At 41.1% G+C, this 27,840-nt stretch overlaps 2 protein-coding genes across 2 annotated transcripts in view; both read right to left on the bottom strand.

Annotated features, from left to right (window-relative positions):
* Positions 1-27,840, bottom strand: part of LOC143544131 (sister chromatid cohesion 1 protein 4-like) — a 240,928-nt gene that overhangs the window by 54,444 nt on the left and 158,644 nt on the right. The gene's annotated exons all lie outside the window — the stretch shown is intronic.
* Positions 227-2,365, bottom strand: LOC143544114 (glycerol-3-phosphate acyltransferase 1-like). The gene is made up of 2 exons (XM_077036266.1): positions 1,515-2,365; positions 227-1,178 (listed from the first exon to the last, which is right to left on the bottom strand). Exons 1-2 carry the CDS (start codon positions 2,322-2,324, stop codon positions 276-278), a joined length of 1,713 nt encoding a protein of 570 aa, XP_076892381.1. The 5' UTR covers positions 2,325-2,365; the 3' UTR covers positions 227-275.

Below are 27,840 nucleotides of genomic sequence, written 5' to 3'. Positions count from 1 at the left end.
ATAAGTGTCTTATCGATCTAGTGTTGGGTACATGTAATCTCATTTGGCTTGTTAATCGTCTTGTCATGAATGACATTGAGGTGTTACTAAACAATACCATAGATGTAACTCAACCACCAAATTCAATCCAAAATAGCAATATATTAATGATAGATAATAAATTGAAATCATAGTTATAATGAAGATGATTTCATAAAAAAATATCAACTTTTTTATATATCCAAAACAATAATTAATGTAAGCATCAAAAGACTTGAATTCGCCTAGGTAATATATTAAGATGTAATCTTTTTACTTTTCCCATGATCCTCAACTATCCCTTGATTCCCAGCCAACATCAAATACTTATCCTTTCTAGTAAGATTTGTGCACTCAAAACCCAAAGCATCACCAAGCTTTTTCTGAATATAGTTAGCCACATCATGGCTAGACTTGCCACCAGCTTGACAAGTGAGCTCTTTATTCAATTTACCAAGCACCCGAACATGGTAACTCGGTCTAGGATTCATCAAGAAATAAATAGGGTCCAAACACTTGAGTCCGCTAGCCGTCGTGCCATAAAACACGGTCACATGTGTGTTCATTGCAACTGGCACAATCTCATCCGTTAACTCAGCGAACAACGAGCTAAATCTCAACAAATAAGGCTCTCTACAAGTAGTCCCTTCGGGGCAAACAACCAAATCGCCTTCACTTAGTAACTCGTGCATGGTTTCGCCATCTTGCTTCCTGTCTCGTGTTAGTCTAACGGTTTTTATCGGTGAAATCATTTCCGACATCTTGCTTAGACTATAAGTAACCGCGGTCAGTGGTTTACCAATGGTCATGGTTAAGAAGACCGGGTCCAAAAGGGTTCTATGTGTACAAACAAATAGAACACCGGTTTGTTTGTTTTTGTTCTCCCATGAGTAATCACAACCTTCTATGGTTATATTTACGCCCGTGAAACCGCCTACAATACGTGACATATGGTAAGGCAAATATATGCCAACACAAAGCCTGATTATTGCAAGCAAAACACCTAGAGGAAACCATAGAAACATGCGTAAACTCGCTAATGGTGTCGGAAAGAAAGCGAGCCTTCCATCATGGAAAACTAGAGGTTTCGGGTACCTCTCTCGTGGCATTATTGTTCTTGCACTTCTTATATTATCTTCTTTGCTTACCACATAACCTTCCTGTGAACAAATCATCAAATCATTAGGTTCAATGTAATGTAAATAATAAATACTAATTAATTAATACTTAAACTATAGGACCACTGATCAAAACTAAGTAATCAAGATGGTTGGTTGAAAGTGTGTACTTTAATGAACCTGCCAACAATAACAGATTCAAAACTTGTCCTTTTGCATGAATCATTTTCAATCAAAGACTTCTAAGCCAATATACAAGTATGGGCTCAAATTAAGACTCATATCTAACCGGATATACACACTTTTTTTAATATTTTCCCTTTATAAACATATAAACAAAAGAAATGAAGTTGTAATACAAGAATGATTCACACATACCTTGCACTGGGAGATTAACAGTTGATCATGTAGACTACAACTTCCAATACCAATATCTGCTTTTCTTTCACTTCCAAACCATTCTTTTACTGCTTTATGCTTCTGAAGCACACCTGAACTTGTCACAAAACCACTAAAATACCCCCTAAAACTATGCAACTCAGTTCCTATCACATCATCAACACTTAAATATTCTTTACAAAACCCTTCAACCATCACTCTAGGCATCCTTGTAAAGATTAAAATCTTAATCCCATAACTTCGTGAAGAAGCAAACAACTCATAAACTTGAAGATTCAAATTTTCAAGAAAAAACTTGGGCAAAACTGCCCTCCCTACATTACTCATATCCTTCAACTTAAGCCCACAAAAGGTGATGAATATCATCAGCCTTAAACCTGACTCATAGTCAAGAACAAGTAACAAAGGGTAAGATAATAATAACAAGAATGCCCTAAGTATGCTACCACCTTCAAAAGCAACTAACATGAAGTATGGAAAGAAAGATCTTGAGTTTAATAATAGGGTGTTTTGAATATCACAAACTAGGGTTTCTTGATCTTTGTTTAAGGAACATTTTGTGAAGCTAGGGAACAGTGGAGGCTGATGGTGTGGTGATTTGTGAGATGGGTGGTTTCTTAACAAGAAAAAGCCATGGTTTTTAACCTTCATGGCAGCTCTGTAACATGAATTTGCTAGCAGTTGGTATACTAACCAGTCTGCTAACTTGAGAAAGACCATTAGGAAATCCATTATCTTTGTGTGTGTGTGTGTGTGTGTTTTGATATGGAGGTGTGGAATGAAGGACATATATATAGAAAGAGATAATAGGTAATTTATGAGAATATACAAGAGGGTGCAAAGAGAAGTTGACAAAAGAAATGGTTTTTTTTTTTTTTTTTTTTTTAATCTTTTAATATAAAATCAAAAGAGGATTACAGCATTTGGTTACCCACACCTGTGGCATTAATTACATATACTCAACATACACTTTTGAATTACTACCTGTTGTTTGACTTTTTGTTATATGAAGTTTTTTTAACAGCAGTTTGACTTTTTGCATCTAATTTATGACTTGTTTTGTTACACAAACAATAAAATTAAAACACCTTACATTGTTTTACGGTGTAATTTTGGGTTTACCATTCCGTTTTTAATAAAATTTGTTGGTTGTTAGAAATCTATCAATCAATTATATTCAATGGAATCTCACCAATAACAAAGCTTTAAGTAGAGTCCGTGAAAGATGAGGTGTAGGCACACCATACCTCTATCCAATTGAATAGAGAGTTGGCTTACATAAAGACACTAAACTCTAAAAAAACCATATGTATAATGAAATATATGAGGAAATCAAAGTTTGACATTAATATGATTATTAGTAGCGTGTAGTCTAAAATAATAATACTAATACATAAAAAATATATAATATATGAAAAGAAAATAACATAATGATGTGTGATAAAAATAAGATAAAGAGAAACCCTTAAGGTATTTCTTTCTTTCTAAAAATCCTTAACTTTAATTCTACGTCTCCAATAAATCATATCCTCAACCATGTCCTCAGAGAGGTTTAGGTCTAGCAAATCATGCCTAATCCTCTCATCCCAAGCTGCAGATCCAACATGATTCGTCGTCTGTTTTCTCTTCACATGTCTAAACCATCTCAATCTTCACTCTTTTATCTTGTCAGATATGCTAGTTGCCCCTACCTCTAATCTCTCTCGAAACACACCGTTTCTTATTCGATCTAACCTTACCTAAAACACATTATTTTTACAAATTATTTTAAGTATATATTAATACTTATAAGTACTATATCTACAATCCACTTCTATCTCTATATTTTAATAAAAAGTTATATTTGTTGTATGGTTTGTGATCATTTTCATTCTAATTAATCAAGCATCCTTATAATAATCCTCTTTATAAAAGTTTTTATATCGGAAATATAACTTAATTTGTATGATATAGGCGTTGACGTGTATTCTTTATAATAAGATTTTGAATTTGTGACTATTAATTGTTCGTAAAAGACTAAACTAGATTATTGTTATTCATGAAGCTTTAATTTCTTCCTAGGTTGCCTACTTGTTAGGTTAATTAACAGGTTGGTGATCGTTCACCATGTTCATTCAATTCAATTCATTTCTATAAGCAGTTGGGTAAAAAAATTCCTTCCTTAATTCTGACTCCACCATATATATTCTACTAGTTTTTATATTATTGTTTCAAACGGAACGAGGACTTTTTTATTAAAAGATCTACCAAAATATTTTTAATTTATTCAACAAAAATTAACACTCCTTATCAACCATAGCAAGCCTCTTCCTGTTTTTAACTTTTGAAAATATTACAAGTTAACAGCCTACTTCTAGTAAGTAAATAAACAAAATAAAGCAGATCAACTAGTAAAACGTAAATTGCCACATTATTATTTTAATTCTACAATATGCAAACTACGAATAGTTGTTTCCGCCAATGCTTAACTAACATTGAAAGGGAAGTGAAGATTTGAGATTAAGGCCGCAAGGTCTTAAGTTCATATTCAATCCTAACCAAGTTTTACCGTAGTGGGCTTTGAGACGGTGAGTTTTACCTGTAACAAGGGGCTTGTGCTACAAAATTATGTTTGCGATCGCATATGTATGGGATTACCTTTTATCATTGGCCTACTAGTAACCGTGTTTTTATAATTCGTTGGTCGTTCGAAAAAAATGAACAGTAATTGTTTTCCAAATCAAATATTGACATGTGGCTTTAACTTTCCTTTTTCTTTTTTGATATGTTTCTTTTATTTTAAATTTCTTAGTATAGTAAACTATACCAAATTTATTTACTTTAAGGAAGACCTCACTTACATATTTACTTATTTTTAGTTATATACAGAAAGTCTAGTTTTTTTGTTTTTTTTTACTACAAACATGTTGGGATTTGTTTGCTTGGTGTCAAACAAAACATAAACGACCGATTCTATATAAAGATATATCCATGAGTTATTATTAATATTTTATAGGAAAATTGGATTTTAATAATCCTAAATTAGTGCAGTTGGCCGATAATAATCCCAACTTTAAAAATATCTGTCACTGGTCTCAACTTTCACACTATTTGTTTTCATTGGACCTCCGTTAAAAAAATTTCAACGACGTTAAGTTTTTTTCAAATTTCAAATTGATATTTTAGGGCTTTTGATCAGAATGAGAATATGAATCGACTGATGTAAAACTTAACTCGAAATGACGTTTTAAACAGTTTGATTTTTGTTAATTAAAAGTTTAAACATCGGAATCGAAGCGGCCTTTAGTCCTTTGGACCACCATTTGATGGTAAGTTTTACATCAATCGACTCGTATCCTCATTCCGATCAAAAGCCCTAAAATACCAGTCTGAAATTTGGAAAAAACTTAACGTCGTTAAGTTTTTTTAACGGAGGTCCAATGAAAACAAATAGTGTGAAAGTTGGGATCAGTGACAACTATTTTCAAAGTTGAGATTATTATCGGCCAGCTGCATTATGTTGGGATTATTAAAATTTAATTTTCCTATTTTATAAGATGTCAACTTTTTGTCCGCTTACCTGTCATTTTATTGTAATTGTTTTGAGTTAAGCAATGAAAAGGTATTTGAACTTTATGAGTAGATTTGAATTGTCGTTTCGAGATAAGTTTTTACTTCCCTCAACTCGTAACTTTCTTTCAATCAAAAGCTATAAAGCGTCGGTTAGAAATTCGGAAAAAAAAAACTTAATGACGTTAAATGAATTTTAACGGAAATCCATTTAGAGAAAAATTGTCGAAAAGTTTGACCATTGATTTGTTAAATGTGAGATTATTTATTTCCAATTTGAATAAAGAATATAATTGTTTAAATATTTGTAGTTTAAGTACAAACGTTGTGGCTCAATGGTTCACTTTACTAGTGAGAGGTAGGGGGCTCAAACCTCACTATCACCAATTTATATGGGAGATATGAGGGATGACCCTGGCTTGCCAGGGTTCGAGTCCTGATCTCACCCGGTTTTACTGGCTCATCGCTGTCGTGCCGTTTGGCGGGCGTGGGGGTCGGGTTTTATCCGGTGAATCCCTCAATAGTGGACCGCTAGGGGCTCTGTCCGTCCGGACTAGTGGCCGGCTCGAGCTACCTTTAACCAATGAGGGTCGCGTACGGAATACGCGTTACTTAGTTGGTCCTTCAACAAAAAAATAAAATTTGTTCCCCGTATATTTAGTTGGGAAAATAAAAATGGATTAATTAAAGAAAAACTTGAATGTAGTTTTTTATGTAGGTTATACTTTTTAGAGTGTGAGCATGTTATAAGAATAAATTTTCATATTCGATCGATCTCCATTTCTCTGTCACTATCTAATTAATTAGTCTGGATATGAGCAGGCTCCACACACCTGCAATTACTACTCTCGCCTCAAATGTAATCCACCGGTTTGTGCGAAACCGGATGCACGTATATTTTGATGTCACAATATGAAAATGTATAGTTGTAGACTTGTAGTTAATGTCTAAATTCATACAAAAATATTATTAGTTAACATGCAAGACATAATAATAATTATCTCGTTCTCTAAAAATTGAGAATTTCATCATCTACTCAACGTTACATCAATCTTCTTCTCCATCTTAAACTCCATGTGACTATATTATCTTTAAGACTTAATTTTATGAATAGTGATTATTTAAATATAGAAAACCACTATTCATCATTTTTTTTAATTTTAAATGTTTTTGAATATATAAGAAAAATAAAAATAAAATAATAAAATAGGTGCTTTGAGTGAGATATAGATAGAGAAGATATATCATATAGAGTATATACAATCACCAGCTTGGTGTAACGAGACAAATGTACGACTCTAAATCTAAAAGTTATGAGTTTGAGTTTCACTTGACATGATGAAAATTTTAATTTTTATTAAAAAAAAGGTATATCATATAGTACTAAATATCTTACTGCAAATAAAAATGTTCATTTCAGAAATGTATGGAGAGCTATTAATGTTAATTTAATTCTATCACAAACAAACGTTGTATTTAGTTTTTCTATTTTTTATAGAATGACGACTTTATTTTATCTAGTCTATTGTATTTTTTAAATTTGAAGAGCTCTGATGCCCCATTCTATCCAGACTATGTTTTCTTAACCGGATCCGCGTTGGCCTTAAAGTTTGACTTGGGCGTTCCCCCGGGAAACCATACCGCCGACTGTCACTTGACAGCCTTTGTGTCACGACAAAAGCAGAACTATTTGGCGTAACACATGGTGAGACGAAAAATCGGGGTGGGCTCTGGGTTCGAACTAACAATCTTTGAATAAGGTCTAGCTCGAATTATTCATTGACAATATCCACCCAAAAGTGACACAAGTGGGATTCGAACTTGGGTCTCCATTTAGTTTAGACCCATTTAGTTTTCTTATTCACAATGAATTTTTATCTCTTTACATATAATTTAACTAAAATATATTTATCCATAAATTTGTTCATTTTAAAAACCCTTCACATATAACTGATTTCTCATATATATTCATAATCCATTAAAGAGTATATCTTTTCAATTACAACCGCACTAAAGTATAGAATGTGAGATGAATAGTGAACACTAAAATATGTGAGATTAATTATTTTAGTTTCACATATAATTTGGGATATAAGGTTTGAGACGAAGACTTCAACCATAAGTGAAAATAAACAAAATCTAACATTTGAGCATGGAGAGAGAAACGAGGATTCCATCGTGAGTGATCTAATAAATATTTAATATAAAATGTTGTAAAAGTTTAATTTGTTGGGGATTTCATTGTGAGTTCTCTAATAAATATTAAAATAAAACGTTATAAAAGTTTAATTTGTTGGTAGTTAAAGAAATAAAGAAAAAGAAAAAAAAAGATATGTTTAGAAACTTAAATCTATATGGGTGTTGCAACTTGCACAACATGATTTTATCTTTCTTCAGGGATTTTGTATATGAATAAATGCAATCAATATACTTTGAAACTTGAAAGTTTATATGAATATATTATTAGCATATAAATTCTTGAGAAGACTTCAAATCTGTTTTGATAGTTTTTAGCTAGAGATTTTGGCTTTTACTCCAAATTCATATATAACACAAAAGAATCCAATTACAATAGAAAGTCAGGTAAGTGGACAACAAATTACGTCACCACTCTCTTTTAAATGACAAATCCGATATTACTGAAAACAAAATTACAATTTTTCGACGTCTATATGTTATTGTGCATGGCCGCTGAACTATTTTCAGAAACGTAACTTATATATTCAACAATTAAAACTAAAACGTGACTCAAAATAAACTTTGAGCGTTAATTATATGCTGTTTTTATTTATGGAATAATAATATTTACACAGAGTTTGTAATCAAAGACTTTCATCTTTTTTTTTATCTTTTTAATTTCACAGTTTATATAGCATCTCCAACGTCAAGATTACGGACATCCTGTTTTCTCTCATTCATGTTAGAATTGCCCGCATACTAGTTCTATTTTCTCTCGTTTTTCATAGATTGGGACGGAGGCCCTGCTTCCATGCTTACGGACACAATGTCTCCTTCTCTTTCACATTAGACGGATGAGGCTCATAGATCTGCCACGACCACCGTTCTCTTAGAAGTCGAATGGTTGATTGATTGTTCATACTTCATACCCATGATAGTTTGTAATAAATTCTATTGTAGGCTATATGACTTACCCTAAAAGTGCTGTTTATTTGCACGAAATTGACTTTTTTGATTTGACATTTTGACATAAATGCTATATTTTTCCTCTTTGTCATAAACAGTTAGTTGACCTATTCATTGTAACTGCGTATATATTTGATATGGCTCAAGTCCCTAGTTTACTTCTTATTATTTTATTTTATTATTTAGTTTGAACAACCAACGAATCCTCTAAATAGATTACTGGTGGAATTCATCGCATCGGGATATACTCGCCTTTGAACCGGAGATAACCCTCACCTCGGGCAGACGTCCATATACACTCGCTCGAATGCACGACAGTGCGGTGAGATAAAACTCGTTGAATTCAAGGATCGAACTAGTGATCAACAATTCATAATTTATTATAGAATAATAAAGTAATTGTTCTATTTTCTTTTAATATTTTAAGACGTATTTCATTTGGTTCAAAAACTTAAACTTAAGTGTTTTAAATGATTTGTCTTTGCTAATAGGCCATCAACCTTATTAGTAAAGTAATTGTTCTTTTTTATTGTCAACAAAGAGTTTGCATCAACAAAAAAAAAGACAAAAAAGAACAGGAAACCAGCGACGAGCTCTTTTTTTTTTCTTTGAATGTTTTATGACACTTAAATTCCATTTTTATTGCAACGATTGGAACCAACAACTTTAGATATGTGAAGGGAGACACATACCACTAGACCAATATATCATAAATACCTGCAAGGAGTTAGACCCTCAGCATTCAAACAACAATTGCACACAAGCTAAACATGGAGTAAAAATTAACTACTCAAGTGGCAAAGACTAAAAGAACTTCATTGTTCCCATGATAACGATGCAGCCCGCAAAACGATTCCTCAACCAAAGATTGCCAATGACCTTAATATCTTTAATTAACCTTACCAGATCATTAAGTTTTTGATTTAGGACCAATTATGTGTATTCGATAAATACCAAAAACGGAGAGGATCATACACCAAAAGCATGAAAAAGCATAAGTGGAGAGGATCATACACCAAAAGGTGTCACAAACATTTGAAAAGATGTGTGAACAATATTATTTACATTGATTACACGAATTGTAACATTCGGCCCCTCGTACTACAAATATTGGTCACCTTATCCTCGATGGATGGCCCATCCAGGAACACACATATCTGTCTTTGGTTTCCCTGGTGAAGTCACACATAGTGGTAATACTTCAACGTGAACACGTTTAACTGTAGGGGGTGTTTGGTTGAGTCTGAATGAACCATTAAGAGGGTATGAACTAGTTCGGTCAGATCTATGTGTGTTTGGGTGGTTAAAACAAAACCTCTTAACAGATCAGAATACCTCTTAATCATTCAGCTTTAGAAACTTGCTGAATCATTCAGAGACAAATATACCCTTCGTCATCATCGATCTTCATCTTCACGTATGCTCCTCTCCCATTCTTAACCGTCGATCATCATCTCCATTCTTCACCTCCGCACCATCGGACCCTGCCTATCATTGCCGGTCCCCGAACACCACTTTCTGCTCAATCCTTGTTGATAACCAGATCCAGTTTATATTTCTATTCCATCCTCAATCGTTTCAGTTTTTATCGATTTATGATTCTATTCAATACATTTTTTTGATTTTTTTATTAAATAGATTCAGTTTAATGGAATTCAGTTATCTGGGGTTGAGTTTAGTTTCTTGTTTAATCATATGGGGTTGTCTCAGTATTGAAGAATTATTAAAGATTGGTTATTTATAAATGTAATTCTTGATTAAGATAGATTTTTATGTGAATATAAGGAGGTTTGGATTATGGGTTTGATTTTCTTGTTTTATCTTCCAAAAGGATAGATTCATAATAATTTTTGTCGATTTATTGTAAATTGATGGATGTTTTCTTGTCAATTTGTTTGTAAAGTAATGAATGCTTTAACGGTCTATATCTCAATTCTAATATGATTGATCGTTTCAATGGTTAATTTGATGTTAGTGTACTAAATTTACACAAATTAGGTTATTTAGGAACATCTGAATTTGTGAAGTTTTGTTATCTACAACACGCGTTAATGTGATATTGAATCAATAGTATAAACGAATGAACTTTGCTGAAATAGATTAACTAACGAGCATATGGATAGTCTTGACTTAAGTATTCAATGAAATTAACCGAACAAGCTGAAGGTACAATTTATAATGGATTTGAATTGAATCCTTGTGCAAGTGAAGAGGTATTTGCATTATTTATAATTCTGCCTTTTTCGGTTCGGTCTCTGAATTTGAAGTTATGGAGAATGAAAAGAAAAAGAGAAATAAGAAAAAGAAGAACAAGCAGGCAAAAGCAACTGCATCCGCTCGTGTTGGTGAATTAAGTAATCATGCAATGTGCCTAATCAGTACCTCAATTCTGATAACTCAGATGTCCCAAAAGCAGTTGAAGATTCAGTGAAGAAACACTAACCGGACCCCGGGCAGATTACGGATAACCTGAGGGTTAGATAGATGTTTCCCACGAGGGGTTAGACCTGGTAAAGATGGTTCTTCTGATAACCTGCAAAAACAGACACCGTGAGCTTGTCACTGAGAAGGGGGGGGTTCCTCCTTGTGACCACCCTCCGGCGTGAGAATCAGACTAGATTGCTCTTTAAATATAAATGTATATTAAGAGATTGCTAGAGCAGATATCAGGTATAATATGATGATAATGTGATAAGATATGATGATCATACCATTTGTGGTATTTATAGCCGAAGGTAGGTTTCCAAGGAGGTGTGGCCTGCTGAATAGTATTCCTGTTCTACCAACAGTGGCCTACGCACGTGCCCTGCTGGTAGTTGGTGGGTAGGCAGCGGCTGATAGTGACCAGGCCTGCTGTGTACTATTCCTTTTCCACCAACTGCCGGCTACGCACGTGGTATGACAGGAGTTGGTGAGTAGGCAGCGGCTAATAGTGACATACAGTACAGGAGCATGCTGCTCGCCATACTGTTGTCAATAAGCTGTCGTATCTTTAGTCAGATCTTTTGCCCATACCTCGTCAGGTACAGTACAGAAGATCTTCCCGTATCGTACGGACTGGCTTATTTGGGCGGGAGTATTCCCCCTCCCGCCCTTGTGCGGGATTGTTCCCGGCTTTGCTCATTCCTTCAGGTGACACTGAGTGATTGAGAGCTAAGTGCCTTGTGCGTGTAGCCTTGCTGCGCGGGTGGCCTTCCCTGATGGCTTGTATCCGCAACTGCGGGAACAGGCAGAGTCCTTCACCATTGGGAGGCATTTCCTGCGGGAACAGCTTGCGTACTGCGCGTAAGGACGTCACGTCTCTGAGCATGGTTGGTCCTGCGGATCCAGTTGGTTTCTGCGCAGACGTCCCTCTTCAAGGTGAGTCTTGCGGGTCCAACTGGGCTCTGCTGGGACCTACCTCTTCAAGTCCCCCCAGTCCAATGTTCTTCTCATGAGTGTTTAATAAAGTGAGGTGAACTTTTGGACTTAAGCAAAGGGTTTTGAAAAAGTGTTTTTTAAGGTTTTCCATGGAGATTCTTCCCGCGGAAGTCCTTGTCACTTGCAGAAATTCCCGACTTTCCTGCTTGATCTTTGGGTATGATGCGGGTAGGTCTGTAACCTCCTCGCAAGTCAGGAGCGTTGAGTCCCACTTGTGTGGATTCTCCATGAGGTTTTGGTAGTTTTGAACATAGTGATCAATTATGTTAAAACCACCAATTCCATCCTGGAGCTTCAAACAATGTAGTTCTCGACGTTCCCGCTATGCGGAGATGTTATTTCCGTTTCCGCAAGCATTGCCCAGAAGATCCTTCTTGGTTTCAATTCCCTGCGGAGCGCTAGGTATGTGAAGGGTTTTGCCTTAACACTGTACTCGCGCTCGTCTTACGGTTACTTTACTTCCAAGGTATTCCTGGCGTCAATTCCCTGCGGGTGCTAGGTATGTGAAGGGTTTTGCCTTTACACTGTACCCGCACCCGTCTTATGGTTACTTGGTTGCCAAGGTATTCTTGGCTTCAATTCCCTGCGGGTGCTAGGTATGTGAAGGGTTTTGCCTTTACACTGTACCCGCACCCGTCTTATGGTTACTTGGTTGCCAAGGTATTCTTGGCTTCAATTCCCTGCGGGTGCTAGGTATGTGAAGGGTTTTGCCTTTACACTGTACCCGCACCCGTCTTATGGTTACTTGGTTGCCAAGGTATTCTTGGCTTCAATTCCCTGCAGGTGCTAAGTATGTGAAGGGTTTTGCCTTAACACTGTACCCGCACCCGTCTTATGGTTACTTGGTTGCCAAGGTATTCTTGGCTTCAATTCCCTACGGGTGCTAGGTATGTGAAGGGTTTTGCCTTTACACTGTACCCGCACCCGTCTTATGGTTACTTGGTTGCCAAGGTAAGGGGTATTTTCCCGCTTACTTTTGAATCTTTTTGAATTTTTTTGAAATTCGAAGAGTTGGTGAAAGGATAAGAACAGTCCAAACCTCTGAAACGTCGTGCGACGGTTTCTTCTGACTGTGTCAGGACGTGCAGGAAGTTATGGTGACGTGACAGTACATGGTCATTCCAGACGCTTTTTCAGGCGCGTGGGCGCGATTTTTCGGGCGCGTGGCCGCGAAATTAATGGTATGCGTCCTTTCAACAGCTGTTGCCAGCTTGCTTTTTGCCACGTGTCATAGTTTCATTGCACCTTCGATTTCTCTCTCTTCCGCATTAAATTCATCGCATTAATTGCGATTAGTATATAAAGGGGGAGAGGGTTCTTTGTAATCCACACTTTCACTCTTCTCTTCATCTTCAAAACGATTTCCGGCGAATACTCATCTTTTCAGTCGAGTATTCCCTTGAAATCGTTTTCTTCTTTCTGCAAGATGTCTTCACGTGATCTCGAATCTACAGCCGATGACAAGAGTACTGCTGGCGAGTGCCAGTGTGCTCTGCCTGTCGATCTGTATCAGTACGTCGTCAGGAAGTTCATGCTCGAGTATCTCGAGCCTGAGTTTCCTTAACCCCATCAAACGGTGTACGATGCCCCCAGAGGCAAGATCGGGGTATATGCTGCATTCTTTGTTTATGGGAATCTTAGGTTCCCATTGACAAAGTTTGTTTACCGTGTCCTTGAGAGGCACGGTGTGCACCTGACCGAGGTGCATCCGATGGCGATTGCCAAGGTTCGCCACTTCGAGTGGGTGTGCCGGATTCTGGACATTGAGCCCTATGTCGACCGCCTGATGACCTTCTACACTTGGAGGTGCATCCAGGGGTGGTATACCCTGATAACCCGGATTAAGGGTTTGAAGATTTGCGCAATCGAGCGCAGTCTTCGCTCGTGGAAGCGGGAGTTCTTCTACATTTCCACTCGCGCCATCCCCCTTGCCATGAAATTCAAGAATGGGCAAGAACTTCCCAGCCTTCACGCCTCCAACTACCAGGAGGCGGAATGATTTTCGAAGATATCCCGAGTCCAATCTCCGGTTTACCGGTTTGCGGAGTCCGGGATGGTGATGCTGGGGATGAGCCGGGTGTGGAAGGATGCGGATGCGCAAAAGATCCCAATCGTCCTTGAATACGGTTCGAACTCTGTTCCTTACGGTATGCTCTGTTTCCTTTTGTTAATTTAGAATTTCTTCTAATCTTCTTTTCTGTTTATTTCAGAGGGGAACGACTTGCAGTCGCTCATGTACCCGCGGGAGGCTGACGGTCCCGCTCGGATGGGTACTCGCGCTCTAGACGAGAACGAGTTGCCCATCCTAGAACAAACGGCGGATCGGTTCGTGGAGGTCTACCCGTTAGGCCACGAGATCCTTAGCGCCAGGCGGCCAGGTAAGACGCTATTCGACCCTCGACCCCTCAATGTTGAAACCTCTGCTGGAATTCCTCTAATCGTATGTTCTGATGAGGAATCCGCAGATGGTCCTCCGTTGGTGCGGAAGAAGAAGGCTGCCGGCGGGAAGGGGATGGAGAAGGTGGCCTCCACTGCCGATCCGGTGCCTCGGTCTGACTCGGAGACCGAGAGCGAAGAGGTGGCGGGGAATCCCGGTGGTGATAAGACCACCATTCCGGAGGCTGTGACAACTGTCACCGAAGAGCCCAGGATGACAATGGTAAGCGGCGTGAAGAGGCCGGCTCCTTCGGGTTCATCCCCGCCTGTCCGTACATTTAGGCTCAAGAAAACCCGTAAGTACAAACTTCCTTTATCTTTAACTTCATAGTTTTCCATCATTAGTACTTTTCTTCTTTGTGCAGGCGTGGATGTTGACGCATTCCAGGGTGGAGCGCAGAGTACTCCGCCCATGACGGTAGGCTTGGTCAACCTACCTGAGGCGACGACCCAGGCGCCTGCGCCTGCTTCCGCTGGTTCAGTTGCTCACTCCTTTGAGCCGACTGTTCCAGCTGTGATGACGTCACCGCCGGCTGTGAGTGCTATTTTTACCGCATCTTTCAACGAGCCAGCGGTTACTTTTGCTGCGGATTCCGCGGCGGCGACCGCGGCGGCTTATACCATGCCTCCGTCATCGGCAACGACGGCCGATCCTTCAGGTATGCATGGGGATTCTCGCCAATCTCTGCCTCCTTCCCATCTGCCTGACCTCTTGGATGGATTTCCGTTGGGTTCAGGTGATGGGTTTGGCGGCTATCGGCCTGTTATTGACCCTACAGGTGCGTAGGGTTCTTTTGGCCTATTTTATATATTTTTTTATCATCTTTTCCTAACTGCTTTATGTTTTTTGCAGTGTCGGATTCCAATGAAGTGTATGTTCCACGATGGAACATTCGCCGAGGAACAACCCTTCGCACCCCTCTGGAGTGCGTGGAGTGGGGTCGTCACGCTGCTCCTAGTGGTGCGTTGGGGGAAGCCATGGCTAGCTACCAGGAGGGTAGGCTAACCAATGAGCTTCGGGTTCTCCTGGCCCGGATGCAGCCGCGCGTCGAGCTGCTTTGTCGTGAAAACGACAAGTTAAAAGCAGCTCGCCTTCAGGAAGTAGCTCAGGCGCGGGCTGTCCGGGAGGAGAACCAAAGACTTACCGCAGTGGCTGCGGAGAAGGAGAAGGCCTTCAAGGCTCTCGAGGTTGAAGTTCAGGCCCGGCTCGAGGCCCGTTCCAAGGCTGCCCAAGCTGTTAATGAACAGCTTCGGCTGGCTAAGGAAACTGCAAGGAACGCAACCGAGAGGGCCACCTAGGCTGAAGCTGTTGCTGAGCCTCTACGCGTGGAGAATGAAGAGCTTAAAGCCAAATTAGAGGCTCTCCAGCAGGCTCATGATGCCTTGGCGATGGAAGACGCCAAAAAGCTCCAGGAGATCTTGGACCAGAGGGGGGTGCTTGACCATACTGAGCGAAAGCTAAAGGGCGTCGAAGAGGCTGCGGCTAAAGAAGTGTTGCTTGCCAACCTCAACAAGAGTGAAGCCGAACGCGCCCGTAACGAAGCTCAAGCTGCCCTCCAAGAAGCTCTGGTTGCCAAGGAATGGCTTCTTCGAGAAGCGTTGTCTCAGGTATGCTTTTCATGTCTTTACGCTTTTCTTTGTAAATAGAAAAGGTTCTGATACTTGTATATTTTCTTATAGGTTGTGCATCGGGTCTTAGAGACGTCTTATGATGATGCTATGAGCGCAGCCCTCAACGCTTCTCATGAGGATGGGGAAAAGGCCGGCTTCCTGCTTGGTCTAGGGTTCGTTGAGAAAGGCATCCCGCCTTCCAACTTCCCTTTGTATAATGTTGATACTGAAGCTTACGACCAAGCAGTGAATCAGTATGCCGCCTTCCCGCATCCGGTGGTGGAGAAGGTGAACCAAGTTGCTGCTGATGATGGGCTAGCTATCCTTAAAGTTTTCCTTGAACTGCCACGATCTACTGATGGTGCTGGTCCAAGTGGAAGTGGCCCTGAAGCTTGATCCTGAAGATCCCTTCCCACTGCTAGGATAGATTTAGCTTGTATATGTAACACCCCGACCAAAGGCGGATTATACATCGGGGCGCCACATATTGCTTCATTACTCGCGACACTATTGGTGTCAATATTTATTAATACACATTTTATCGCGCACGCGCAGCGGGGAAAATAAAGAACATAAATCAAACATAAATCAATATATTATAAATTATAACATTCAAACAACATTAACTTGTCTTGATACATTTTAATTCTAGGTCCAAAAGTAAAAACGTCCTACGTGTCCACAAGCTCCAAAACAGCTACTGCAAACCTGAACATGTGTTAAAATAAACGTCAAACACTTGCGTGTTGGTGAGAAATCAAGTTTAGTACAATACATAGATAACAATAAATCTGCGCGCAACATGTGTATGTCTGGTTTTCAACAAGGGTGTAATCTGATCGGGACCAACTCTAAGAGACAAGACTGCCAGTGCTCACAATTGAGCTCACAAACAAGACTAACTGTGCAAGTGTAACAAAAGAGAAAATCATAAACGATAGTTCTCCCGTGTTCATCTAATGGTACCATGAAAACTGCGGAATAGACCGTCCATACGGTTAATGATCCACACATACAAATAAACAGCCAAGTCTACGTCCTCAACACATGGGATACTGCGCGACTAAAGTTCATAAACAAGTTTAAGACTCTAAGTTGTATGAACACATGAACATCCCAAAACATTAAAAGCAAAAAGGGATTAGATACGAGATAACTCACTTGAAAAACGATGCGGTGAAAGATATGCAAGAATCAACTCTTAAACAAGCAAAGTTAACCTATAATTAAGATTATTGTTTTAACGATCTGTTTTAAGTCTTGATAATAAGTTAGCATAATTAATAAGTAAATTATTATATAATATATATATATTACCGGAAAAGCAGGGCAGAACAGGGAGGAAGACGGAGGCAGAGAGGAAGACGGCAGAGAGAGCAAGGAGCAAGAGAACAGGAGAGATTAAGTGTTTGTGTGTGATGTGTTATGAAAATATTATTATTATATATAGGAAGACCCTAGGAGACACAAACCCTAGAAAAAGGGGAAAAGATCTCAAAAAGTAAAAGAAAAGATATCAACGGTAAAAAGTTCTGAAAAGTAAAGATATCAAAAGATATGGCAGCTGCAGGGGGCAAGATAAAGCTGACAGGGAACAGTAAAAAGCATGGGCGGATCAGATAAAGGTGCTGGTCAAGCATGGCAAAAGCAGATCTCAAAAGATTATGTCAGTCACTTTATCTGTCAACCAATGGGGTTGGTGCGCATGCTGCGCCAAAAGTGGCTTTTCAGACATTAGATGGGTTAGGTCAACGGCTCAAAAGATAAGACAACACAAAAGCAAACGGCTAGATTTAAACAGAAGATACAAGGGTTAAGCGCGGGAAGGCTGAGTGCGCGAGCGCGAAGGCTGGCACAACAACCCTTAGCGCACTGCGGGAAGAATCGCATCCTTAGCGTGCTGCGTGAACTAGAATTCTAAGCGCATCGCGGGAAGAACATACATTCTTAGCGCATTGCGGGAAGAACATGCATTCTTAGCGCGCTGCGAGAAGAGTTCTCTTCACGCATCGCAGGAACAAGATGTCTTCACGCAGGCTTCCATGTAAGGAGTCTGGCGCGTGGAGCTGCAGACATCCTTAGGCGGGAAGAACCAAAGGACAAGCAAAGAGTTAGAGGGAAACAAGGCTTAAGGGCGGGACGGCGACAAGAGGGAAAAGAAGGCGGAATGAGAGAAGGAAGAGGGAGGGGACGGCGGAAAGAAAGAGAGAAAGAGGCGGGAAGGAAAATATATATTATTATTAAAAGTAAAATATAAGTATAAATATTAAATAATAAAAGAGAGAGATCGGGTCAGAGAAACGGGTACCTGGGTCGGGTCGGATCAGGGCAGATGTCACAGTCTCCCCTACTTTAAGAAATTTCGTCCCGAAATTTATCTCGAAGTAGGTTGCGCAGAGAACAGGTGCGGGTACTTGATCTTCATTTGATCTTCCCTTTCCCATGTAAACTCGGCTCCGCGCTTGGACTCCCAACGAACTTTCACGATAGGGATACGACTGCGCTTGGTTTGCTTAACCTCGCGATCCATAATCTCAACAGGCTTCTCAACGAAATGCATAGTTTCATCAACTTGAACTTCATCAAGTGGAATGTGAAGGTTCTCGTCAGCTAAACACTTCTTGAGATTGGATACATGGAACGTTGGATGCACATTACTGAGCGCGGGCGGCAGGTCAAGTCTGTAGGCAACTTTTCCCACACGCGCGAGAATCTTGAATGGACCAACATAACGAGGAGCAAGCTTACCCTTCTTCCCAAAGCGGACAACACCTTTCCAGGGCGACACTTTGAGGAGAACAAGATCACCAACTTGAAATTCGAGAGGCTTTCGCCTACGATCTGCGTAACTCTTCTGTCGGCTTCTGGCAGTCAGCAGATGATCACGGATCTTGGCGATTTTATCGGTTGTCTCTTGAACAAGTTCGGGTCCTGTGATTTGAGCTTCACCCACTTCGCTCCAACAAATCGGGGAGCGGCACTTACGACCGTAAAGTGCTTCAAATGGGGCCATACCGATACTGGAATGATAGCTGTTATTATAAGAGAACTCAATCAAAGGCAGGTGCGAATCCCAATTACCTCCAAAATCAAGAACACAAGATCGGAGCATGTCCTCAAGAGTTTGAATAGTTCGCTCAGACTGACCGTCAGTCTGAGGATGATATGCCGTACTCATGTCCAAGCGAGTTCCTAGCGCAGATTGGAGAGATTTCCAAAAGCGAGATATAAAACGGCCATCGCGATCGGATATGATGCTCAAAGGAGTACCATGGCGGCAGACAATTTCCTTGACATAAAGCTGCGCGAGTTGCTCAACACGGTAGTTTTCACGAATGGGCAGAAAGTGAGCAGATTTAGTCAATCGATCCACTATTACCCAAATGCTATCATGTTTGCTTGCTGTCAAAGGTAACTTGGTAATAAAGTCCATCGCTACACATTCCCATTTCCACGTAGGAATTTCTGGTTGTTCGAGCAAACCAGATGGGCGTTGGTGTTCAGCTTTCACTTTAGAACAAGTCAGGCATTTAGCTACGAACACAGCAATATCCTTTTTCATACCGGGCCACCAATAAGTTATGCGCAAATCCTTGTACATCTTATCAGCGCCAGGATGAATAGAATACCGAGATTTGTGCGCTTCACTCAGGATATCAGCGCGAAGATTCTCATCAAAGGGGATCCAGATGCGATTAAGATAGCAGAGAATTCCACTCAGATTAGGGACAAAATGTGCTTCCGCGCCACACGCTAACTCTGCGCGAAGGTTACCGTTACTGATGGATGCGCGCTGCGCGTCACGAATACGCGATTCAAGGTTGCTTTGAATCGGCGCAAAGTGAAGATGCGTGCGCGGCAAGATACAGTTAAGTTGGCAGGGTTTTCGGCTGAGCGCATCGGCTACCACATTAGCCTTACCAGGATGATACCGGATCTCACAATCGTAATCGCTGATGAGTTCGTTCCATCGGCGTTGCCTCATGTTAAGTTCCTTTTGATCAAAGATATGCTGAAGGCTTTTATGGTCAGTGTAGAGGATACACTTAGTACCATAAAGGTAATGTCTCCAGATCTTCAAGGCAAAAACAACTGCACCAAGTTCGAGATCGTGAGTTGTATAATTCTTTTCATGAACCTTAAGTTGCCTCGATGCGTAAGCGATAACCTTGCCTCGTTGCATAAGAACACAACCAAGACCTTGGTTGGATGCATCGCAATACACGACAAAATCATCATTACCCTCAGGTAGCGCAAGAACAGGAGCTTTACACAACAAACGCTTGAGCGTCAGAAAGGCTTCTTCTTGCTTCGAGCCCCAAATATACGGTTTACCTTTGTGCGTCAGAGCTGTTAAAGGCAAAGCGATCTTCGAGAAGTTCGAAATAAAGCGCCGGTAATAACCAGCTAAGCCTAGAAAGGAACGGATCTCAGAAGGAGAGGATGGCGTAATCCAGTTCTTGATTGCTTCAATCTTGGATGGGTCGACATGAATACCCATCTTGTTTACAACATGACCAAGAAACTGTACTTCATCAGACCAAAATTCACACTTGGAAAGCTTAGCATAGAGCTGCTCGGTTCGAAGCTTCTGCAACACTAACCGAAGATGTTGCTCATGCTCGGCCTTGGTCTTAGAATACACCAGAACATCATCGATAAACACGATCACGAATTTATCCAAGAAAGGCCTACACACCCGATTCATAAGATCCATGAAAACGGCGGGTGCGTTGGTTAGACCGAAGGACATGACCAAGAATTCAAAATGGCCATAACGAGTTCGAAAAGCAGTCTTCGGAACATCTTCATTGTGGATGCGCAACTGGTGATAGCCAGAGCGGAGATCAATCTTCGAGAAACAAGAGGCACCTTGGAGTTGATCAAAGAGGTCGTCAATACGCGGTAAGGGATACCGGTTTTTAATGGTGAGTTTGTTCAACTCGCGGTAATCTATACACATGCGAAACGATCCATCTTTCTTTTTAACGAACAACACCGGAGCACCCCAGGGCGAAGAGCTAGGGCGAATGAATCCTTTAGCAGTCAACTCTTGAAGTTGGCTGGCCAATTCTTGCATCTCAGCGGGTGCAAGACGGTAAGGAGATTTAGCCACGGGGGAAGCACCAGGGACAAGATCAATACGGAACTCGACTTCACGAGCGGGAGGGATACCAGGAAGATCATCAGGAAAAACTTCAGGAAAATCACGCACAACAGGGATATCGCGAAGCTTCTTTCCTTCATCGGGTTTAACCACATGGGCTAGAAATGCAATACACTTCTTCCGCATGAGTCTTTGGGCTTCGGCGCAAGACATAAGTTTAAGACCACTGGAGGGTTTTTCGCCGTAGATGTGAAGATCACCATTTTCTCGAGGTATGCGAATCAATTTCTTGGCGCAAATAACTTCGGCGCGATTATGCGAGAGCCAGTCCATACCAATAATAACATCAAAGCTTCCAAGAGGCATAGGGATGAGGTCGATCAGAAAATCGTTTTCGTTAAGATTAAGCGTACAATCTTTAATCACTGAGTTAATTAAAATAATTTCACCATTAGCCAATTCAACTGAAAAATCTTCTTTTAAATCGTTGCGCGGTCGCGCAAGCTTCTGCTCGAAGGCGCGAGAGATAAAGCTTCGATCGGCGCCAGTATCAAAAAGTACAGAAGCATAAAATCCGTTAAGTAAAAATGTACCATTAACTACGTCATTATTCGCTTGCGCTTGGTGCGCGGTTATGTTAAAAGCTCGTCCACGCGTCACTTGGTTCGAAATCTGGTTCACCGGATTCGCTTGTGTGATTTGCACTTGCAGTCTCGGGCACGCGTTCCGGAAATGACTGGGATCACCGCAGTTAAAGCACGATCTGGGTCGTGGGTTTTGGTAGATTGATTGTGGGTTCTGCGGGTAGACTGGTGGTGTTGGCGCAATTGGATTTGCGGGAAGGACTCTACAGTTTTCAGCAGTGTGACCAGTACGGCCACATCGGGTACAAAGTCGACACGGGGTTTGGGTTGGGTGGTGAAATCTACAGGTTGGGCAAAAGGGATGGTTTCCTGTGTAAGGTTTCTTAGGAGGCGGGGCAGGGAGTGCTGGATTGGTTAAGGCATAGTTATGGACTACAGGAGGTGCTGGGTAGGTTGACAGTGGGTTAGGCGCGTAAACTGGGGGTTGGTAAACGGGTTGCTGGACAATGGGCGGGTTGGTAAGCGCATAGGCCTTGCGCCTGCGCTTGAGGTTGTTACGGTTTGAGGGTTCTGGTTTGGTTTCTGCGGGTTCAGGGACAGTTTTGGTGGTTTTGGTCTTCTCAGTTCCCCGCAGGAACAGAGTTCCTGCTCTGACATGGTTGTCGCTGAGCACAGCGGCCAACTCAATGGCGTCAGAGAGGGTAACTGGGTTTCTGGCCCATACAGAATCTTGAATTTCCATGGGGAGACCCCCAAGGAATTTCTCGATTGCTCGGCGTGAAGGGGTAACAAGGTGAGGGACCAGTAAGCTTAGCTCGTGGAAGCGCGTCGCGTACTCGCGCGCTTCACCGCTGTATTGCTTCAAGTTCCAGAATTCTTCCTCCAGGCGCTTAATTTCGTTGGGAGGGCAGAATTCTCGCGTAAGAATCTCCTTGAATTCCTCCCATGTCATGCTAGAAGCAGCCTCTGCGCCACGCGCATGAGCTACTCCATTCCACCATGTAAGCGCTCTGGATTCCAGGACACTGGAAGCATATAGGGTTCGTCTTTCTGAGGGGCATTGGGTGTGAAGGAAAGTGTTTTCTATCTTCTCGAGCCACTGGAGCATCACGGTGGCTCCTTCAAGACCTGTGAACTTTGGAGGGTTACCCGCGTTAAAGGACTTAATGTTATAACTCGAAGTATTGGTATTGTTTTGGCTCAAAGCTTGGGCTATTGCGGCGGCCATTTCCTGGGAACGTTGCTGTCTACGCATGCGCGAGGCTTCTCTTCTCTGAAATCGGCGAGATAGCGGAGGCATTCTATAAAAGTTTTAATTTTAGTTAATATCTTGGTTTTTATCGCAAAGTTTTAATCTTACAAAGCTTGGTTTCGCAGAGTTAGATACTATCAAAAGTTAAAGTAAAATAAATGACCCAAAATGCAGACTTAATAAAGGTAACAAATTCGAATCAGAAATCGACAATTCATGTATCACCATGACTTTCCGAATTCCCAATTTAAAATATACGAGTAAACGAGTATTGGAGATTGACGATTCATGTATCACCATGACTTTCCAATCTTCAATATAAAATATACAAGAAAATGAGTATTGGAGGTTGACAATTCATGTATCACCATGACTTTTCAAGTCTCCAACCTCAGAACATAATCGTAAATGGAAATTGAAAATCAACTATTCATGTATCACCATGACTTTTCGGATTTTCAATCCCAACAAACGAATATGTAAGTAAAATCAATAAAAATCGAAATTCACAAAAATCGAAATATCGCGGAATAAAACATAAAATCATATACTGCGCAAGTGCGAGCATATTCATAAATAACGAGTAATTAACAATAAGCGCGCAAACATGAGATTTCTCTCATGCGCGAGAAGGGACTCTTAGGTATTCTAGGCCGTTACGTCTAACCACCTATCCTAAAGTCAACGAGCTCTGATACCAATCTGTAACACCCCGACCAAAGGCGGATTATACATCGGGGCGCCACATATTGCTTCATTACTCGCGACACTATTGGTGTCAATATTTATTAATACACATTTTATCGCGCACGCGCAGCGGGGAAAATAAAGAACATAAATCAAACATAAATCAATATATTATAAATTATAACATTCAAACAACATTAACTTGTCTTGATACATTTTAATTCTAGGTCCAAAAGTAAAAACGTCCTACGTGTCCACAAGCTCCAAAACAGCTACTGCAAACCTGAACATGTGTTAAAATAAACGTCAAACACTTGCGTGTTGGTGAGAAATCAAGTTTAGTACAATACATAGATAACAATAAATCTGCGCGCAACATGTGTATGTCTGGTTTTCAACAAGGGTGTAATCTGATCGGGACCAACTCTAAGAGACAAGACTGCCAGTGCTCACAATTGAGCTCACAAACAAGACTAACTGTGCAAGTGTAACAAAAGAGAAAATCATAAACGATAGTTCTCCCGTGTTCATCTAATGGTACCATGAAAACTGCGGAATAGACCGTCCATACGGTTAATGATCCACACATACAAATAAACAGCCAAGTCTACGTCCTCAACACATGGGATACTGCGCGACTAAAGTTCATAAACAAGTTTAAGACTCTAAGTTGTATGAACACATGAACATCCCAAAACATTAAAAGCAAAAAGGGATTAGATACGAGATAACTCACTTGAAAAACGATGCGGTGAAAGATATGCAAGAATCAACTCTTAAACAAGCAAAGTTAACCTATAATTAAGATTATTGTTTTAACGATCTGTTTTAAGTCTTGATAATAAGTTAGCATAATTAATAAGTAAATTATTATATAATATATATATATTACCGGAAAAGCAGGGCAGAACAGGGAGGAAGACGGAGGCAGAGAGGAAGACGGCAGAGAGAGCAAGGAGCAAGAGAACAGGAGAGATTAAGTGTTTGTGTGTGATGTGTTATGAAAATATTATTATTATATATAGGAAGACCCTAGGAGACACAAACCCTAGAAAAAGGGGAAAAGATCTCAAAAAGTAAAAGAAAAGATATCAACGGTAAAAAGTTCTGAAAAGTAAAGATATCAAAAGATATGGCAGCTGCAGGGGGCAAGATAAAGCTGACAGGGAACAGTAAAAAGCATGGGCGGATCAGATAAAGGTGCTGGTCAAGCATGGCAAAAGCAGATCTCAAAAGATTATGTCAGTCACTTTATCTGTCAACCAATGGGGTTGGTGCGCATGCTGCGCCAAAAGTGGCTTTTCAGACATTAGATGGGTTAGGTCAACGGCTCAAAAGATAAGACAACACAAAAGCAAACGGCTAGATTTAAACAGAAGATACAAGGGTTAAGCGCGGGAAGGCTGAGTGCGCGAGCGCGAAGGCTGGCACAACAACCCTTAGCGCACTGCGGGAAGAATCGCATCCTTAGCGTGCTGCGTGAACTAGAATTCTAAGCGCATCGCGGGAAGAACATACATTCTTAGCGCATTGCGGGAAGAACATGCATTCTTAGCGCGCTGCGAGAAGAGTTCTCTTCACGCATCGCAGGAACAAGATGTCTTCACGCAGGCTTCCATGTAAGGAGTCTGGCGCGTGGAGCTGCAGACATCCTTAGGCGGGAAGAACCAAAGGACAAGCAAAGAGTTAGAGGGAAACAAGGCTTAAGGGCGGGACGGCGACAAGAGGGAAAAGAAGGCGGAATGAGAGAAGGAAGAGGGAGGGGACGGCGGAAAGAAAGAGAGAAAGAGGCGGGAAGGAAAATATATATTATTATTAAAAGTAAAATATAAGTATAAATATTAAATAATAAAAGAGAGAGATCGGGTCAGAGAAACGGGTACCTGGGTCGGGTCGGATCAGGGCAGATGTCACAGTATAGATTTATTTTCTTGTAGGCGGGTAGTTACCCGGCCATTCTTGTAATGAATCATTGTGAAATATAAATCTTTGTGCGGGTAAGACCACTACTTTCTCTGGATTCCTTGCTTTATAAACGTTATATGACTTGCATACTTTAGTTTAAATTAGCAATTTTCCAAGTGTAGAATAAGTTAACCTTTGAACGTGGTAGATAATAGGTTGAAGTTTTGCTTCCTCTTTCGTGATTGTGCGGGTAGGACCGTCACTTGCACTTAGTAGGATGGCTAAACTTTACCTACGTCTGACCTGCGTGTAGGTTTTCCTCATCTTTTTGAAAATTCTAAGTGTTTAGGATAAGTTAACATTTGAACGTGGTAGATAATAGGTTGAAGTTTTGCTTCCTCTTTCGTGATTGTGCGGGTAGGACCGTCACTTGCACTTAGTAGGATGGCTAAACTTTACCTATATCTGACCTGCGTGTAGGTTTTCCTCATCTTTTTGAAATTTCTAAGTGTTTAGGATAAGTTAACCTTTGAACGTGGTAGATAATAGGTTGAAGTTTTGCTTCCTCTTTCGTGATTGTGCGGGTAGGACCGTCACTTGCACTTAGTAGGATGGCTAAACTTTACCTATATCTGACCTGCGTGTAGGTTTTCCTCATCCTTTTGTTAGAAATTCTCTGTTGTGAATAACCGTTCGACGCGCGGTTGTTAATAGGTTAGTGTTCAGTTTCCTCTCATGATTCATGCGGATAGACCGGCACTTTCATTTAGTGGGATGACTGAACTTTTCCCCTTCAACTGACCTGCGTGAAGGTTTGCCGTTTTTTGGGTTTATGCGGGTTTTGCCGCCTTCCCCACGCAACGACTTTCCACGTATTTATGCGGTGAAAACCGGCATATCCGTGTTGAATAAATTAACCGTTCGACGCGCGGTTGTTAATAGGTTAGTGTTCAGTTTCCTCTCATGATTCATGCGGATAGACCGGCACTTTCATTTAGTGGGATGACTGAACTTTTCCCCTTCAACTGACCTGCATGAAGGTTTGCCGTTTTTTGGGTTTATGCGGGTTTTGCCGCCTTCCCCACGCAACGACTTTCCACGTATTTATGCGGTGAAAACCGGCATATCCGTGTTGAATAAATTAACCGTTCGACGCGCGGTTGTTAATAGGTTAGTGTTCAGTTTCCTCTCATGATTCATGCGGATAGACCGGCACTTTCATTTAGTGGGATGACTGAACTTTTCCCCTTCAACTGACCTGCGTGAAGGTTTGCCGTTTTTTGGGTTTATGCGGGTTTTGCCGCCTTCCCCACGCAACGACTTTCCACGTATTTATGCGGTGAAAACCGGCATATCCGTGTTGAATAAATTAACCGTTCGACGCGCGGTTGTTAATAGGTTAGTGTTCAGTTTCCTCTCATGATTCATGCGGATAGACCGGCACTTTCATTTTGTGGGATGACTGAACTTTTCCCCTTCAACTGACCTGCGTGAAGGTTTGCCGTTTTTTGGGTTTATGCGGGTTTTGCCGCCTTCCCCACGCAAAGACTCACACTTATGTATGCGGTGAAAACCGGCATAAGTGTTAAAAGTATAAATGTAAAATCACCAGCGTCGATGTTCTAAGGAGAATCATTTCCATTAGAAGTGGCTCTGGGCCTTTTCTTTACAAATTTGGAATTGATTTACATGCAAACTGTGTAATTGAGCTCCCTTCCATGTTGTTGGGATGGGAGTGCCATCGAGCCGATACCTGGTTCGGGATCTCGTTCTTTACGCAGCATGTAGTCTCCATATTGAAGCTGCAATTTTATTCGTGTTTTCCCCAGCTGGGGTTCTATACGCATTAGCCTGCTCAGCGTTCATTGCGCCACGAGGTGCGCGAGCGTCCCATCTCTGACAAATGCTTCGACCATATCCTTTACGTCTGTGCATTCTTCAGTGTTGTGGCCTTTCGTCCTGTGAAAGTCACAACATTTGCTCCGATCATCATTGGGACGATGTCGGATTATTGGAGCCTTTGGCCATGGGAGCTCCTCAGTGGCGAATATCTCGGTGACGCTTTTGGTGAGTGGCGTCCATCTGGAGTTCTGGTTTGACCGTACGTTATCCCTTCCGCCTAACCGATGTTGCAAGCCGGATGAGGTGTCAAAGTTTACCCTTGACTGCCAAATGCCTAGCTTCCGCTTTTTGTTTAATCGGGCGGTAAGGACGTTGTCTTCTCTTGTTTTCTGGGTGTAGAGGTTTGTGCTCTGTGGGAGATCTCTACCCAGTTGCTTCTCTGTTTCCGCAAAGCGTTTTGCTGCTGTCATGATGGCATCCCATGTGGATGGCATGCCATCTTTACCCGTTAAGGTGCGGATGAGCTCTGGGTCGTTCGCGCCCTGGATGAAGGCAGCGCGAACAAGATCTTCGCTGATATTACCCAGACTTAGCTTCTTTGAGTTGAAGCGAGTGATGAAGTCTAGCAAAGATTCATCTTCCTCTCTAATGCATTTGAGGATTGTCCATTGCTCCTCGGTATACTTTCGTTGTTGGCTGAAGTGTTGGCTAAACTTCTGTTGGAAGTCTGCCCAGTCGTAGATGTGGTTGACCGGTAGACGATCGAAC

Source organism: Bidens hawaiensis, unplaced genomic scaffold (assembly GCF_021521415.1).
Source record: "Bidens hawaiensis isolate Kalapana, Puna unplaced genomic scaffold, B.hawaiensis_p1.1 tig00013428_1, whole genome shotgun sequence".
Taxonomy (NCBI): Eukaryota; Viridiplantae; Streptophyta; class Magnoliopsida; order Asterales; family Asteraceae; genus Bidens; species Bidens hawaiensis.
Note: the sequence above shows the minus strand (reverse complement) of the source record. Positions and strands in the feature narration are given on the sequence as shown.

Coding starts and splice junctions, on each gene's coding strand:
- LOC143544114 (XM_077036266.1), bottom strand. CDS start 2,324: ATGTCCTTCATTCCACACCTCCATATCAAAACACACACACACACACAC. Junction 1,179..1,514: donor TGTTAATCTCCCAGTGCAAG/GTATGTGTGAAT, acceptor ATTTGTTCACAG/GAAGGTTATGTGGTAAGCAA.